The 17,118-nt window shown below is 37.9% G+C and overlaps 1 protein-coding gene across 3 annotated transcripts in view; it reads right to left on the minus strand.

Moving 5' to 3' along the window:
• The window catches only part of BRAF (B-Raf proto-oncogene, serine/threonine kinase), a 77,062-nt gene that overhangs the window by 13,366 nt on the left and 46,578 nt on the right, over positions 1 to 17,118 (minus strand). The window contains exons 8-15 of one of the 3 annotated variants that reach the window (XM_038155705.1): positions 10,821 to 10,980; positions 9,261 to 9,297; positions 7,739 to 7,858; positions 4,972 to 5,108; positions 4,173 to 4,290; positions 3,381 to 3,465; positions 1,733 to 1,909; positions 526 to 572 (exon numbers count right to left, since the gene is read on the minus strand). In XM_038155705.1, coding sequence (XP_038011633.1) covers positions 526 to 572; positions 1,733 to 1,909; positions 3,381 to 3,465; positions 4,173 to 4,290; positions 4,972 to 5,108; positions 7,739 to 7,858; positions 9,261 to 9,297; positions 10,821 to 10,980 — 881 coding nt within the window. Of the gene's footprint in view, positions 1 to 525; positions 573 to 1,732; positions 1,910 to 3,380; positions 3,466 to 4,172; positions 4,291 to 4,971; positions 5,109 to 7,738; positions 7,859 to 9,260; positions 9,298 to 10,820; positions 10,981 to 15,666; positions 15,713 to 17,118 lie in introns of all 3 variants that reach the window. The other 2 variants (XM_038155704.1, XM_038155703.1) reach the window with 2 other exon arrangements.

A 17,118-nucleotide genomic window follows, 5' to 3' on the forward strand; every position in this document is an offset into this window, starting at 1 on the left:
ACAGTACTGGCCCTATCCTAAAAGAACAATGAACAGCTACAAATATGCAACATGAACATGACAGTTTTAACCATTCAGCATCACTGAAGAAGGCTTCCATATCACACAGGTTTTAAGCAGCCAGCATGGTGAATTTTGGTATGTAAGGGTTATGTAAGTAATGACTGGGCCAGTGCTGAACAGACCATGGCCAGGTGGCTTTCATGAAGTGCCAAGTATGAGAAAAGCTGAAAATGTTCCATGAGCCAACTCACATAACCTTTCATCACATGAAGAAACCAAAGGATGCAAAAAAATCTTTGTGATACCAACTAAAATTCCCTATGCTATTGCAATTGAATCATAAGACACAATAAGCATCTCCTATTTTGTTATTAGTGATATTACCACTTCTCAGTAAAACTTCTATTTGGCAAATATTCACACATGAACAGCTCTTCACATCAGTAAGTTCATTTCTGTCAGAAAAAACCAAAAACCAGGAATGCTTTCAGTTTCCAAAATTACATCTCTGGGAAAGGATACTATTACTCTTGAGGTCTCTGTGGATGATTGACTTGGCATGCAAATAACTGAAAAGGAATATCACAGATTAGGTGGGTTAGATAATACTTCACCAATCAACAACTCAAAATTCACTGTACTACTGAAACAAATTCTGTTGACATTCAAACTGCACATTTATGCATGTAAAACATTTATGCAGTAAAACTTCAGTTACCCATGACAGTTTCTGCAACATTCACAGGAAAAATAAAATAAAGCTTAGACTTCCAGCTCAAATCTGATGCTACTGCTGAATAACAATTATGTTCCAAATTCTGCTTTTCAATTCTAACTCAATATTCACAGTAAAAGAACTTCAGTAATTTTTTTCATGCAGATCTGTGCTGAAATTTCTGCCTCCCAGCCTTAATGGGGACTGTCAAGACTTTGTGAGCTAGTCACAGCTTTAGATAAGGTGTTCCTAAATTGCAGGAGCTAAATGTGCTTTCCAGTCTCAATGTGTACTCGGGTACACTGACTGCTTTTTAGTAGAGGAGTGGAAAAAAGATCTCCTGATTGCAGCCTGGATAAACAGATGGCAGGGAACACAGAGGAAAGCACTTGCCCCACAGCAGATACAGCCTGAATTAGTCTCCCACGGCTCTTTGTTTAGTCAATGAGATTGGCACAAAACTGCTGGAAAAGCCCCAGTTTGTGTCTCTGCTTTGAATCGTGTTCACAAAACAGCTTCTGCATCTCCCCTACCTACAGATGGAGCCTGGGGAGATGCACTGGCTAACAGAAGGCTAAGGCTGGTTGCTGCAAACACCTCCATGCCTCTTGACTGAAAATGTTATGGAATACTAAGTAGAAAAATGGCACAATGAACTGCAATCATCATAGTGGTTTTTCAGCTGAAGTGCAATTTCTCTGGCCTTAAAGCAGTGTTCTGATTTTGACACACAATATTTGGCTAGTTTGGTAAATTCTAACTCAACGTCCCTCTATGGGAGTAAGGTTATTCACAATCCTTAGAACAAAATAGGGATGTTCTCTTCAGATGTTGAAACCTGTTATTCAGAGAGCTGTGATACTTTCATCAAATGCTTTGATGATTGAGACAGGACCCTGGGCTCAGTAAAGTGAGCAGAGAGCTGGCCTTATTAGCCAATGTCAGCCAGAGTGTGAAGGGGATAAGTAAACATTGCCCCAGTGCTCATTTGCAGACAAGTAATTCAATACTTACTCCATGCCTTGTGCAGTCTGTCGTGCAATATCAATTAGCTTGATCATTTCAAATTTGGTCTCAATGATGTGTAGATGGTGATACAAACTGGACCCTTCACACCATTGTGTAACAATAGCCAACTGGGGTTTTGTTGAATAGCCCATGAAAAGCAGGATATTCACATGTCGTGTTTTCCTGTTTACAAAAACATAAGAATCAGGAGGAAATCAGATCAAGAAATCAGGAAAATCCAGGCAGATCTATCACAGTCTACATATATATCTCCAAACAGAAGGTGTTGGGTCAATCTCAACTTTTACTATGATAACCTCTTGCTATATTAATTTAATGAATTATTCCTGAATTTAGCCTTTCTTATCATACTAACATGGAATAACTACTCTGGGGTAACTGAGAAATGTCAGAGCTCTTTTATGTTTTCTCTTATTAAGAAAATTAACAGGGGATGCCAGTGCGTGAGCCTTGGTCTTTTTAGCAATGTGGACTAGGACTGTTCTTTGCTATGAGACTGTGCCTTTTTCAGGTTCAAGAATTTGTCAAGTGATGCTGAGAGTAACTGCTGAAGAAACAAAAAATAAGCAGTTTCTTGAAAATCCTACCACAAAGCTAAGTAATGATGAATCCTAATGGAGAAAGCACAACTATAGGTACATCTGCCTTGTCGGTCAAAGGATAGAACGAGTGCCTATGTATGTTCTGAAACAAACAAACAACCGAACAGGCTGAGCTCCATCTAAGGGATTACCAGCAGAAAGCTGGACTAAGATGTTTGATTTCATTCAGTTCTGTCAAAATTCTGTCCATAAAATGAAGAGATATCCAAAGTAGCACACCCCAGAAAGCCTCTACTTCCACAACTATGAGCTTAGAGTTTTTGGAACTAACTTTTTCCTAGGGTAAAAGGCTGACCATTCCCTTTCTCCTTGTAGCTTATTTGGGATGTTTCCACAGCAAAGGTGCCCAGCTCAACCCATCAGGTTTTCAGGGACAAAAACCTTCTTGCTATTTTGTTTCTTAAAACACAATTACGCTCGACACTGCTCCAGATTGTACTTTGATCTAATGTTTCTTCAAAATATATATTCTATCATGCCATGCTGATGGATCTTTGTTTAAGAGCTGAATCCAAAACAAATACCTCCTCTGAGATAGCAGAAGCAGTAAATATGAGAAAAGGAAATCATGAAATGACTTTATAAGAATTACATTAAAAAAAACCAAAAAAAACAACAAAAAACTCAGGAGAAATTAATGTTACTGAACAGAAACTATTAAACAATAGATACAATGGGCAGGACTGTAGCTGAAAAACCAACCATTAATCATCATCTCCTTCAGTTGCAAAATGTGAATGAGAGGAAAGAAAGGCCTACAGCTCACACTTAGGCCTGACTGTGCCCTGGGAATATAGTACATTGGCAAAAACTAGTTCTGAGTGTTTGGACATATATGTATTGACAACACAGGTGTGCAGACAAACACATACAGTAGGTACAAAGAAATATTTTTAAATGGTTATTTTTTCTGCCTGAAGCATCATCACATACAAGTGAGACCAATGTGTTCCAATGGAGATCTAAAACTTCAGTGACTACTGAAGCACAAATCTACACACATTATTTCATGCCATTACAGATATTCTTACCTGAGCACTCCTACTTCATTTTTGAAAGCCTGTAACTGTTGAGGTGTGGGTGCCGTAACATTCAACATTTTCACTGCCACATCACCTTTAAAAGAGCAATTTTTAGTAAGTGCCATTGATACATATTCCTCTCTTGAGAGAATGCTGTACAGAGCATCAGAAATTTTGGGATACACTGTTTTTTTAGCTTACGTGAAATAAATCACTACAATTTTAAAATTAAGTCAATATTCAGCAAAATGTAGAAATACTAGTCTTACTTTAGTCTGAGAAATCATAGCCAGGCCAAAGCTATTAAAAATACACATTTGAAATCCTCATTAATCAAGAGGCATACTTCTGCCTTTCTAATGTTTCGTCTTTACCCTAATAATTTCTCAATACAGAAGAACATGCAAGAGTTGAGTTTCTAAGCAATATGAAGTTCTTACACTAGTTATTTAGCACCCTACTTATTAATTTAAAACTCATATTTACTGCCCTTCACTGAGGTCTCCCAATTATGTTCACATCTCTCTTGCTCTGAAGAGCCCAGAACTGGGCCCAGCATTCCAGGTGTGGCATCACCAGTGCTGAAGAGAAGGTTAAGGTTGCCTCCCTTAACCTTCTGGCAATGCCTAGTGCAGCCCGGGAGCCCATCCTCCCTCTCTGTGGCATGAGCACACTGCTGGCTCAGCCTGGTGCCCACCAGAATCCCAGGTGTGTTTCTGAGAAGCTGCTGTCCAGCTGGGTGTGCCTTGGCAGGCACTGTGACCTCCTCAAGAACAGTTATTTGCCATCATGGCCACATACCATGCCACTTTCCTTTGTAGACTGTTCCAAATGATCCAGATCCTATCCTTTGTCCAACTGTGATCTGCCCATCTGGTATCTCCCAATCATCACTTGAATCCCGTCGGCCAAGAGTTTTCTTTATATATGTGCAAAAACAATAAAAAGGAACAAAACAAGTGCATTAATGTCTCTGAAAACAGGTCCTTTGTTAAAAATTTCTCACCATTAATATGTCCTAAAAAAAATGTTCTTTTTCAGATGTTGTCTTTTGACTTCTAAACTTAGCCTACACAAAACCTCAGGACACAGGTATGCCAAAATATCACCTGGCAGGAAACATTTGCAACAGCTTTCTGGCAGTGTTAAAACCAGAATATATTAAGAAATGCTTACCAAAAATAAAGTAGTATTTGATTTTAAAATGTTAATCGTAATACTAAACTGCAAATTTTTTAAAAAGTGGATGTTTTCATGTATTGTTACATAAAAATTTTTTACATAGATTTGTTACTTTCAAAGTTTATGAATCATGGTGGGAAAAGTTAAGCTGTTACATGAAGGGAAAGTGGCATTACAATATGAGTCACACCAGTAAAAGTGAGTTTAGTCAATTATTGAAATTATTTATATATATCAGTCCCGCAATTATTTATGGATTTAAAGTGGGTTATCCCACTCTATTATTTATTGGTTTCAAGTCCTTGATCATTGCCATATTCATCTTCAAAATAATTTATAGAACTTGGATGAAAGAAAAGTGAGAGGAATATGGTTGTGTAATATTTCTACAAAAGAAAACAACTGATCTTTCCCTTACCATTCGATTTCTGTCTTCTGAGGATGAGGATGATTTTCTTTCCCGCTGGGGTCCTGGTGATTTCTGTAACGCTTTCACATTGGTTAGTGACCCGGGCAAAGAAGCGGGAGGTGTTGCAGACAAGCCTGCAGCTGAGCCTAAATTTCAGAAATAGGATAGTTTTATCTGTAAGAATCCACCTTACAAGAATGTATTGATATTAGGTGCAAGAATTGTGTTTAAGATGCAGTATATCTAAACATCAATGTGAATGTTAAGAGAGAACAAACATATACTGGAATATTGTCCTAATATTACATTAGTGCTCATGTCTCAGATTTCAGGAAGAGACAAATCTATAGCAAACATCCCTGTATAGACAGTCTCCATTCTCTTGTTCATGAATTAACAAAAGGACAATGTCTTTTTAAGTAAGAAAAAAATACTTTAAGATGTATTTTTTCAATTCCGTCAGTTTCTTAGAGAAGAACAGTAGCATTTTAGTTAGCAGAATCTACCTCTGATATTTCTTGTAGCTAAGCTTTTAGGAACCCAACAAATAGCTGAACTATTGTACTTTGGAATCAAAATAGACTAGATGCAAATAATTGAAATGTTTTCTGGTTGAGTCTCCAAGTGCCACCTGAAAATCATTTGGCTGTTTTAAAGTTATCTGTTAGCAGAGAACTATTATTTAAAAATAAATATTAGACTTAAGAAAGGATTAAAAAAGGACAAGTACTTTAGTTAGCTATTTGTAGCATATTCTAGGAAACACAAAAAGAACAGTATGTCTGTAGCCTGTAGGTTATCTAAACAAATTTATGCAAGAAAAGGTTACTAAGAGAGCTCTTTCAGAGCCCCAGTGGCCCTTTGCAAATAGAGCACTTCACCTAGACACTGCTTTTTAAAATACATCACAATTATTCCTAACAAGGTTATGCTGACCCTTCCAATGCAAAGGACATAAAATAGGGTCAACTGTTAATTAAATTCATGCTGCTTTGCTAAACAATGTATGTCATTGAACAAGACCTCTAACATTCCACTGCCTTCTCTCACATCAGTGCTCTGGGAAGTGGTGGAAGTCAGTACTCCTTATATTCTCTTAGAAGCTCTCCTCTTAAGCAAAAAGTGTCTCCTAATGGCAACAGGATGTTGTGACTTTTTAAACTGCTGCTTAAGTTCAGTCAGTGCATGCCAATTTATCAGACTACATGTATCCATCACTGGACTCACTAAGCTAAAATCTATACACTTAGAAGTGGATGCACAAAATTACATGCCAACAGATACAAAATGGGACACAGCATCTGTAAACTGTCCCACATACTAAAGCAACAATAATGATGTATATTGTGCATCCTAACTACATTTATGAGCAGCTGGAAGCCAGTGACCTGAAGGATGGACTTGTGTTCATGTTACGGCCACTAGGCTGTCATTTATTTATTACATGATTGATCTGAAATCAAACATACATGGAATCAAATGTATGTTCCCAGAACATGAGCAATTTTCCAGAAGTTTACTGGGCTAAAGATTTCCTCTGCAATAGCAAAGATCTGGGATGCATTTTCTTTGAGGTAACTAAAATCTCCTATTTAAATTTTAATATTGCAATATGGGAACACTAGCACAATATTCACCCTTCACCAAAAATGTTTCCAGCACATGGCAGAACACTGTAGTTAATCTGTTCATAATAATACCAGATGGCCTATTTTCAAGTTATTAGAGTAGAATACTTCAGATAATGCTGGATTTAAGTCAATAGCTTGGACTCTGAAGCAGTACATAACATATTTCATTCTGCAGTTCGCTTGTTGGGAACGCCTGTCTTCTTACAAAGATTTCTGGAACATCTTTACAAGTTCAAAAGGTGAACTGCTTTTGATATATTCTGAAACAAGAGTCTTTGAAACAGCCAAGATGGTAGCATTTGAAAACCACACTACATGCACTGAACTAACAATTTCTACATGTATTATGTAGAGACACAAGTATGAACATTTCATGCTATTACTCAATAGTTGGTTTCACCAGCATATGAAATCCCACAGAGTTTTTCTGGGATTTTGTGCAATACAACAGATCCATTGACAGCTCAAGGCCTGAATTACCCCCATGGCCAATGACAAGAAAATCTAAGTGTCTTATTTTACATAGTATGGGACAGAAATACTGTTTCAGTCAAATTTACTAACTAAACAAAAACTACTAAAACCATCCAGAGCCCCAATGTGGTGTCACTAGCACACTGTTGAAATGAAATATTTGTTGAAAGCTGACATGACACATCACTTGAAAAGCTTAAGACCTAACAAGATATCAATGGAAATGTTTGTAATTCACATTTGATTTCCTACATCCCTTTTCAAACAGAGAATATTAAATATAGAAGACTGACATAGCACTGAACTGACTTAAACTGAACAGTCAAGGAAATTCTAAGTTAAGGACATCATTTTATATTTAAAACCACTGCAATGCAATCCAATGCCCTTTGTTTAGAAAAATTATGTTAAGGTCCACAGAAAAACCTCAACTATGAAATTCCTTGCTTTTAAGTCAGACTTCATTTGTAATAATTTTCAAGCGTGTAAAGGTGAAAGTGAGTATGTGTGAAAAGCACATTCAAAGCATTCCAGCCAGGCCAAGCAAAAAACAGAGGCGTTTTGATAAACTCACACACTTACATACACATGGTGTGAGGGTGAGGCACAAACAGCATCTGTGGTTTTACTTATTTTGTTTGGGTGAAAACAAGAAAGAAGAGCCCAACTACCTCTGAACACTGGGCCAGGCTCAAAATCAAACACTATTTCACTGGGGACAGAATGAAGGAGGGGACTGGGAGTCCGGGATTGGTATTTCCGAAGACAGCGCATCAGCTGGTTCAAAGGGGCTGTTAGAGAGAAAGAGACGGGCAGGCAGAGACAGAAAGACAGACACATAGAAGAAATGAAAGAAGTCATGGGAAATAACTAGGATGCTTTGACTCCTAATCATAGATTTCTTCTGTACTTTGAAGGAAAAAAAGGTCATTTCCCAAGAACACTGTTTCAGGACTGGAAATAGCCAATTGTTTTCAGATGCCAAGCAGACGGTTTATGATCAAAAGTTAAAACCGACATGATAGCACAACATTTAAATGTTGGACAAAATGGGCAAAACTCTGGAGAGCCACACCTATCAACACATACAAAAATAGCTTAAACTGGCAATTTGCAATTAGTAGCTTGCAGGGTTAAAGGAAATTTCTTTCTTTAAAGTGCCTATTGCTGGCATTATTAAAGACAGCTCCATCAAACACAACACATCCTACCAAATACCAGATTTGCATGGGAGAAACAAAGTGAGTGAAAGTCCAGAGTACAAAACCTTTGAGACCAGGAAAGGGTGCACTATGGTAATTCAGACCCATACTTATGGCTGAAGCAAGTTATAATGAGTAGGAGACAATTGTCTTACTGATTTGGAGTTGGAAAAACTGTCATTATGCCTGCCCCACTTAGTATTTCTCTATTTTCAATATTTTTGCTTTATTCTTACATTCATAGGAACAAATACAGCATACAAGAAGCCCTCTTCAGGACCTTGACAACCAGTGGGAGAAGTGACTTAAGAGGCCCGTGCACAACATGTGAAGAAAAATAAACTCCCTGGCACTAGTTCTGACTTAACTGTGAATTAGGGCAGTGAGTTACTGAAGGAAACATAAAATGACCTGGCCTTAGTGTAAGATCCTAATAATCTGCTTCCAAGAGTAGCACAGGCATGCAGTACAGCAAAGCAGCAACTTCAGCAGGGGTAGAGGGGGAGAAGAACTGGAGTATTTCAAGCTGCTTTAGGATGCAGCAGTTCCTATGGAAGGCCCATCTACCGCGATGGTTTTCATTGAAAACCCCCGTTGTTTCCATGTGTGAAAAGGTAACAACAGGCATAAAAATCTTCGGGCAGTTGTAGTGTATCTGTGTGCAGACGTGTGAGTGAATAAGTGTGTGTGTGTAGGTGGGTGGGTGGGTGAGAGAAAGAGTAAAAACGTAATTTTAAAACTAAAAAAACTAGATACTACTTCAAAACTTTTTCTCCTTCTGTCTCCCCCACTCCCAGAATGGCCAGCAAATGACTCAAATCTTAGTGAAACAAATACTAAGTTTATGGACAAGCAAATGTAAATTCACTTTTTTGTTCTAGTCATATTTTGCATTGTGGCTGTGTTTTGTAGAAGGAAGTAGGATAATTGGAAGGGACAAAACAGTTGTGGAATTAAAAGTAACACAGTAGTTTGTTTAAATGCTACTTACCTCCCTCTCCTCGTAAACTCTGGTCTCTAATCAAGTCCTATAAAAATTAAAAAGCTGTGTTGAATTTAGGTATTAACATTTACATTCTGAAATCAATTGAGACTGATAAGTTTGTGATTCATAGCATCATATGTTGCCCATGAAATAAAAGTGGTTTCCTACTCTGACTTACTAATAGCAATGACTCAAAGAACTACTACACTTCTCAAAATTAGGTTGCTTTAAAACAGCATCTCTGCAGTAAAGTCAAACATACACCACCCAAAAGAGTTGCTGACAAGAAAATATTGATTTAAAAACACAGCTGGTCAGAAGCAGAAATGGTTTGAATTATCATATCAGAACCTGGGACATAATTTTCTGTACTGAGGTACATCAGTCAAATGAATCCTGCTTTGTTTCTTCTTGTAACAACACACCTGATTTGCACAGCCAGGCACGCTGTTCTTCTCAGAAATGACTAACTGCAGAAGGCTTTCTTCACTTGCAATCATCTGTGAGCTGAAACTATCTATTGCAACATATCCAGACTAAAAGCAAACTACACTAAGTGTTCTATAAACAGAAGGAGAAAACTCTAGCAGTTTGCTTCTGTATGTCCATTTTAATAATAACGCTTTTTAAAATTACACTATTATATTTATTCCCTTCTTGTTCCATAATTACATTTGTTCCCTTACCCACCTGTGCTTTGCCAAAAGCACTGGCTATGCCTCAGCTGCACCACTGCCATACACCGTATGCAAATGTCTACACAGCCACACTCTTAAAATTAACATTTCACCTTTCCTTCAGCTCACATGCAAAACCGACTGTGTGCCTCAGTGTCCAGGCAGATTTCGAGACTGCTCACCCAACAAATTACTAATTTCTAGAAAGTAGATTTAAGGATAAAATACCAACTGTGTATGTTAGTAAAGTCAGCAAAAGGCAACATCTTGAAAGGTCCTAACTGTCCCTTATGCTAATACCAACCATTATTATTAGTTACATTTCACCATCCAGAGATCTCAAAATTGTGGAAAAAACTTTATGTAGCAGTTTCTGAACACTCCAAAGGAAAGCTCAGGACAACATAAACTGGGCTATTAAACTCTTAAAGAACTATCAGAATATGTGAACTCAGCTTAATTATTGAGTTTCCTCCAATGCCAAAATTACTACCTGGAATACAAATACTAAAAAGTCTCTATCTTGCATAACAATGTGTTTAACACAGAATGGTTTGCAAGAGTGGTTACTGGCTACAGCTAACAGCATAAGCCTTGGGACTAATGGCAGAAAAAAAAAAGGCAGTTGTTTGGGGCAGAACGTTTCTTTGAAAATGAACTGGACAGAACTGTCAAAAGGCAGTTTTGCTTTCAGAGAATGGATTGTGTTCTTACAGCTCTCAACAGCAAAAAAGAATCTATTAAAAAAATGAAAAATGAGTGATCTTTGAAGATTCTGGCAAATAATTGAGGATTATCTTAGAAACATAGTGTACATTGTGCACACAATGATATTCACAAGGAACACCTCACATCTACTGTTCCTGATCTAATGGTCAGCAACACTTACATCAATATTGACTGGCTCGATTGTATTGATGTGGACGTTGGGAGCTGAAGAGGATCGGTCGCGTTGCCCAAATTGATTCCGATGGTCTTCATCTGCTGGTCGGAGGGGCTGTGGGATTGGAATGGATTTTGAAGGAGAAGGACTAGGGAGAATTGGTGGTCTGAGAAACAAAGTCAAGGAAAAAGAGGATTTAGGTCTACAAATGGCTTCAAACACTGCATAGTGGGTGTGGTAAGTCCTTTTCAACTATAATAACACATAACAAAAAAACTGATCTAAAGCCCTGAATAAAAACAATTCATAACGAATGGTCTCTACTCCCCTATGATCAGTTGCATCAACTACCTGAACACGACTGTGAAGTGTTCTGAGTTAAAACAAAGAAAACTCTACCATACAATGCCAAACTAGTAATAATAAATCCTGATCTGAAAAACTCATGCTGCCCAACATGCAATGCAGATAGCAAGATACTCTGCAGTTTCCTCACCTCTGAGTCAATGCAATACACTCATTTTAATGGTAACCAATTGAGAACTAAAAATGCTTAACATCTCATATTAATGTTACAGTCAGAAAATGTCATAAAATGTATGGATAGGATTCTTTTTCAGCAAAGAAAGAGTGAAAATTACATCTGGTCATTCAACCTAACTGATTAATAGTTATGTATTATTGATACAAAAAACAACATGGCCAATGTATCATTGATACTAAAAATAAACATATCACTCTTTAATGTCAACCTTTAAGAAACAACTTTGAATAGCACAATATTTCAAATGTTATTTACAGTGCTACAATGCAATACGTTTGACTGAAAAGGCAAGTCTTCAGAATACACAAACAAGCTTCCTGAAGAAATGCAAACACTGCCAGTCATAAATGTAGATGAAGTCTTTAATTATGGTATAATGAATTGAATATTCAAAAGACAAAACAACCTGGGCTTTTTGTTTGTGAAAAGGCAGAAAATCACCTCTTCAGTTATCCATTAGTTTTGTTAAAGTGCAATAAACTGGTAATTATCTCTTACCCTAGTCAAGGTCAGTCACTGATAAGCCTAATGATTCAATCTAGTGGATGTAAGGCAAAAGGCTAACGAAAACATTTGCCACTTTTGTCAAAGAAAAGTTTATGGTAAAACATATATGGTATCTGCCAACAAGGATTTTAAAAGTTGGTTTCTTTTTCTAAGTCTAAAAGAGGAGTAGAGTCCTCCAGCCATCCAATGACTCATGGATTAACTATCAAGCCGACAAAGGCAATGTCCACAGGGAGAAACTTCAGAAACAAAATCCAGAGCAGCATATAGCAGCAATAGGTCCTAATGCCATCTCCCGTAAGCAACACTCCTTGGCCCCTTCAAAAACCTTTGGGGAAACTAAGATTTTCAACAGGACATCTTGGCATTTTTTCAGAAACAGGTCTGTTTTATAGCCTACTATCCTACCTTTCATTGAAAAGTTTATCCAGTTTGCCATTGATCCCAGAAATCAGTGCTATCTGTCTCCTAAGTACCTGTCATCTTTTCCTTCCTGGCCAACAATCCCACAATTGAAAACAGCAAAACAAAGTGCTGGTGAACTAATTCAGGTAACAGTCTAGTAAGTCTTCCAATGAAATACCTGCATAGGTACATGCATTCCCATATGCATGGGAAGTGGGGCAGGAGAGAAGAGGCAGGGGGCTTTACCCTGCTTAAGTTGAAAAAAAAACCCAGTTACCTACTGTCACATGACAGAATATAGATATTGGGAAGATACTGGGAAGCAATGAACTAAAACTACCAATAGTCGAATCTCTGAGAAAGGGCCTTGAAAAACCTAGCATTTCAGTAATTGTTTACAATTTCAGAACTATTTTTTTAAAGGCAGTTGTTGTACATACTCATAAGCTGAAATTTTCATTCACTGCTATGCAAGTAACTTCAGGTAAAATATTGCAGATAGGGAAGTTCTGAACTCCTGAATGTGTTTGTAAGTAAATCATGTGACTAGAACACCAATGAGGGGATGTGACACTGCACAGATCCTAATGCAGGATTTGACTGACATTTAAAGGCACTCCATTTTCATCTTAAGGCAAGTGTGTCAAATGCTGCACAAAAAAAGTATCAGAAAAAAATTCTAAAAAGTGTATAAACCAGGCCAGTACTGTCATTGCTGGGATAGCTAACTCCTGCTTAAACTTCCTGAGAGTTCTCAGGTAATAAGGAAATTAAGAAATATATCACAACATCCATCAGAACATTGCACCAGGACTGACTGTGACAAACCATTTGAGCTCTGCCACATCACAAAACCAGAAGCAATCAGATATTCTGTGATCATGAGTAAGCCAAGGGAGAGAACACCAGATTGAGGCAATATTGGTTCAGTTACATCCTCCTTTGAGTCATAAATGGTCATCTGCTACTTCTGTATTTCTGGTCACAGGTCATCAAGTCCATCGTGTTGCTAACACAGACAGCGTGCCATGTTTGAAAGCAACTTGAACAGCTTTCTCTACTCATTAAATTCTTATTGGGGGAAGTCCAGATCTTCAGAAAATAGGCTGATAAAGAATTATCTTTTTTTCTTTTTTTTTTTAGTCTCTAAGCTATTACTTGGAGGATCTCTGTGCTTTAGACAACAAAGAATCCAGAGATGGAAACCTCATAGGCAGTTAGCCATGTGCTCCATCATGATTTTATTAATGGGTGTCCTTGAGACAGTTTGAAAAATGTAGGTTATTTCTGCTAAATGGAATTTTTTCTTGAAAAAGATAACTAGTCAAGTAAAAGAGACAAAGGGTTTGCTAGCCAAGACAGCCTACTGAGATCACAAGCTCAGAAAAATATTACCACCAGCTTCTGCTGTGTGTGGCAAAAGCTGGATCTTGGTCTGCATCAAGATGTTGTTCTATCAAAATCATGTCACCACAAAGAACACAGTGATCCTCTGAGCTACCAAAAGGCTGTTCCTACAATATTCCTATACTGAAGCTAAAAGGGCCAGATATCATCATTTGGAAGAGGGTGATGTGGTCTATTATTCCAGGCCAGTTCCAAAACTAGTTCTTAGACTATGGAAGCATAGTGCTGACAAAACACACTGAAAAAGAAAAAGGCAAAAAAAAAAAGGAAAAAAAAACCCAAACCAACCAAACACACACAAAAACCCCAAACTTAAACAAACAAAATATCAACCCCCACTCCCCAAAAAATAACAGGCTGAGGCTTAAAGGAACATGTAGTTTGAATATCAGGTTCTGTCGCTCCTGTGGCCTTTATGAACAGTTTACAGCCACCTTGCTAAAGGACACTTTCTACAAGTAAGCAGATAAATCACTTTCTCCCAGCCTCCAAGATGTGGGCATTCTTTTAACAAATGATTCTCAGGTTCTGAGGCAACAAGCTGATGTTGTCAAATCTCAGTCTAATACGTTATAATCTTTCCAGGCAGTATGACAGAATATGCTTCTACCTTGGACGATATGTTTGGGATTAGCACATTGTTCCCTCCCTTTTTATCGGGAAACAAGAATAACTTATACCCTTTACCAAGCATAGCAAGTGCCCATGTGTCCACAGATTTACTATTTCACAAAACTGGGTCCACAAGAAAGAGTAAGGTAACTCAGCAAAGTGTCTGCACATATTATGCTATATATAAACAAACAATTTTATAAAATCATACACAGTATGTCTGTTGGATTTTAGAACTTGCAATGATATAAATAAGTTCATTTTACAAATGCAAAAGAAAATTTTAATACACATTTTCCTTAATATCCTTTACTCACCAATGTGATGTTTCATAAGTGTTTAAGAGCTGGTCTATGCAGGAAAGATTTTTCTTGAAATTTTTCTTATGATAGGTGCATTTGGGCTTCAAGTTTTTGTTGACTGTATTTTTATTTTGCTGCACTTGAGCAAAGCTTGAACTGAAAATTCACATTCACCTAGATTCAATAATAGGTTCACCCATTCCTTTTTAAAATGACAGCATCTCTCCTGGACTGAGATTTTCTTTCTCCTCCTCACACCCTGAACAAGTCCATCTCAGTTTAGCCACTGGGCTCAGTGCTGCACACATTATTTATCTGTAAGGCTGCACACACACATCCAAACTAAACCTACTGCAAGCTAAAATGTGTATCAAGGCTTTTTTTGGATTGTTTTTGTTTACACCAGTGTTAACACCAGACTGGATTTGGTTGTTGTGACTGCACTTGATGAAGAACACAGTGCACTTCCAGTTGCAAGCAGTTTCTTAGGACTGCTACGGATCTGGGACATAGTGGTATTTCAGCTGTAGTAGCAAGCAGGTAAATTTAAATTGTGGAGGCCCAACAGGTTTTGATTTAATTACTGTGGTACTCCATAGACACTGCCAGAAAACATAACTTTTTTATTTCTTTCCCTATCCCTGCAGCCTGGAAGTACTCAATAATCCTAAATCAAACGCCGATTTGAAGAAAAGGACAGCAGTACCAGTTTGTAACTACAAGCTAAATATCTTTCTTGCAGCACCTTTTGAAGTCAGTCTAGAAGCATCATGGGACAAATCTGTAAGTCATTACCCTACACAAATTAGTGCAGTTCTTTATACCATGACAGCTTGTTTTCATCCATGTTGGCTTGTAGGTGAAAAACAACTGCCAGGAGTATCACAATGGTGTGCACTCATTTGTAATGGCCTTTGGGCCCAGATCAAAGCTGATGAGACTAAAATTTCCCATAGCTTAATATACCAGGGGTTATCAAGAGAACCACACTGTCACTGTTAGTCCTCCAAAGCAGGTCCAGTTCACTAGCAGGTTTTTGCAAATAAAGTTTTGGAGAGCAAGAGGTTTCCCTCACCTGTTGTATGGACTGAGAGTTTTCTGATTCTGATACCAAATCTTTTCTGCAAAGCAAGAATGTATATCAACTCAACTTGTATATTGTAGGAACACTGGGAACATTTTCATGAAGATACCTGGAAAAGGCCTGGTGCCAGAACTTTTAGGGGAAAAGTTCACTGTTTTATGAATTAAAACACAAAGCTTTTGCTCACTTACACACCACAGGATCTAAATTGCATTGTGGCATAACATGTAACATTTTAAGACCGTATCTGTGCTTCCTTGGCTTTTCAGAAGCTTTTCTAGACATTCAAGTATCTTTGGCTGAAGCAGAATGATCAGTGAACAGTTGGAAGACAGAAAGGAAAGCAGAGGTGTTTAATCACAAGCTGGAGCCTGCTCAAAGGCAAGGACTGGCAAGCTTCCAAGAACAGTGCACCAGACATTCCCCTTTTCTTCCTCCAACTTAGAAGACGAAGCATATTGGGAAATGCTGTTTTTCAAAGAGCCAAGATGTTGCCAACTTGCTTACTTCTCTTTTTCATGTATCTGAGACTCAGGAAACTGGGTTCACAGAAATTCTGAGCTCGTATCTTACAAGCCAAGATGGAGAAGAAACTTCATGACAGTGCAATGAACGAAACAAATACAATGTCTGATATACAGTTTCCTTACTTCAATTTTATTACAAATGGCTCTTAGCAGGGAAACCTACACTTGTCTTTCCATTTAACTGCAGATTGCAACTAAAATGGTTGTTCTGGCACAACAGGATAGTGCAAATGGAAAGAAATAAAATGGGACACAAAATCTAATGTTGAGGCTGGACACAATTTCATAAGGGGTTCAGAAATGTGAAATAGGACCATATGTGCTCCCACACCTTGGGGTGGAAAACCTGGAGGGACTGCCTATGGCGCACAGTTGGAAGACTAAAAGGCTACAGGCCTGGATTGCTTTAGGATGTTGCACACGAGCAAAGTGAAACAGTTCTCCAACATGTTTAGCAGCTTTTGCATCATGTCCAAGGGTCTTCCTTTATGTCCCTTTCTCTTCCAAACTTTTCCATTTGCACCCATTGCACACTTTCGAACTTGTCTTGCAACACAAACTTCCTTCTTTTGGGCACTTTGCCTGCTGCTGGGATCCCTTCACAAGGCTAGAGATGAAAAAGTATGTTTGCCTTCTCTTTCCTCAAGTTTACCAAACAATTATTAATGTCCCTTCCTCTGTGAGCTGTTCCATGCAAGATGCTATAACAGAGAAATCAAAAGAACAATTATTAATCTAGGAAGTGTTAATAAAGCACTAGTTCCTCATATTTTCCATCCCATTGTTTAGCTCTCAAATTTCAAACCCATATTCTCCTCCCAGACAAGATAAGCTCAAATGTCAGCCTTATTTTTTATTCCAGTTGAGCTGCTGTCCCATATTGTAACAGTCCTCTTTAATCAAACCACAGGTGAGT

This window comes from Motacilla alba, chromosome 1A (assembly GCF_015832195.1).
Source record: "Motacilla alba alba isolate MOTALB_02 chromosome 1A, Motacilla_alba_V1.0_pri, whole genome shotgun sequence".
In the NCBI taxonomy this organism is placed as follows: domain Eukaryota; kingdom Metazoa; phylum Chordata; class Aves; order Passeriformes; family Motacillidae; genus Motacilla; species Motacilla alba.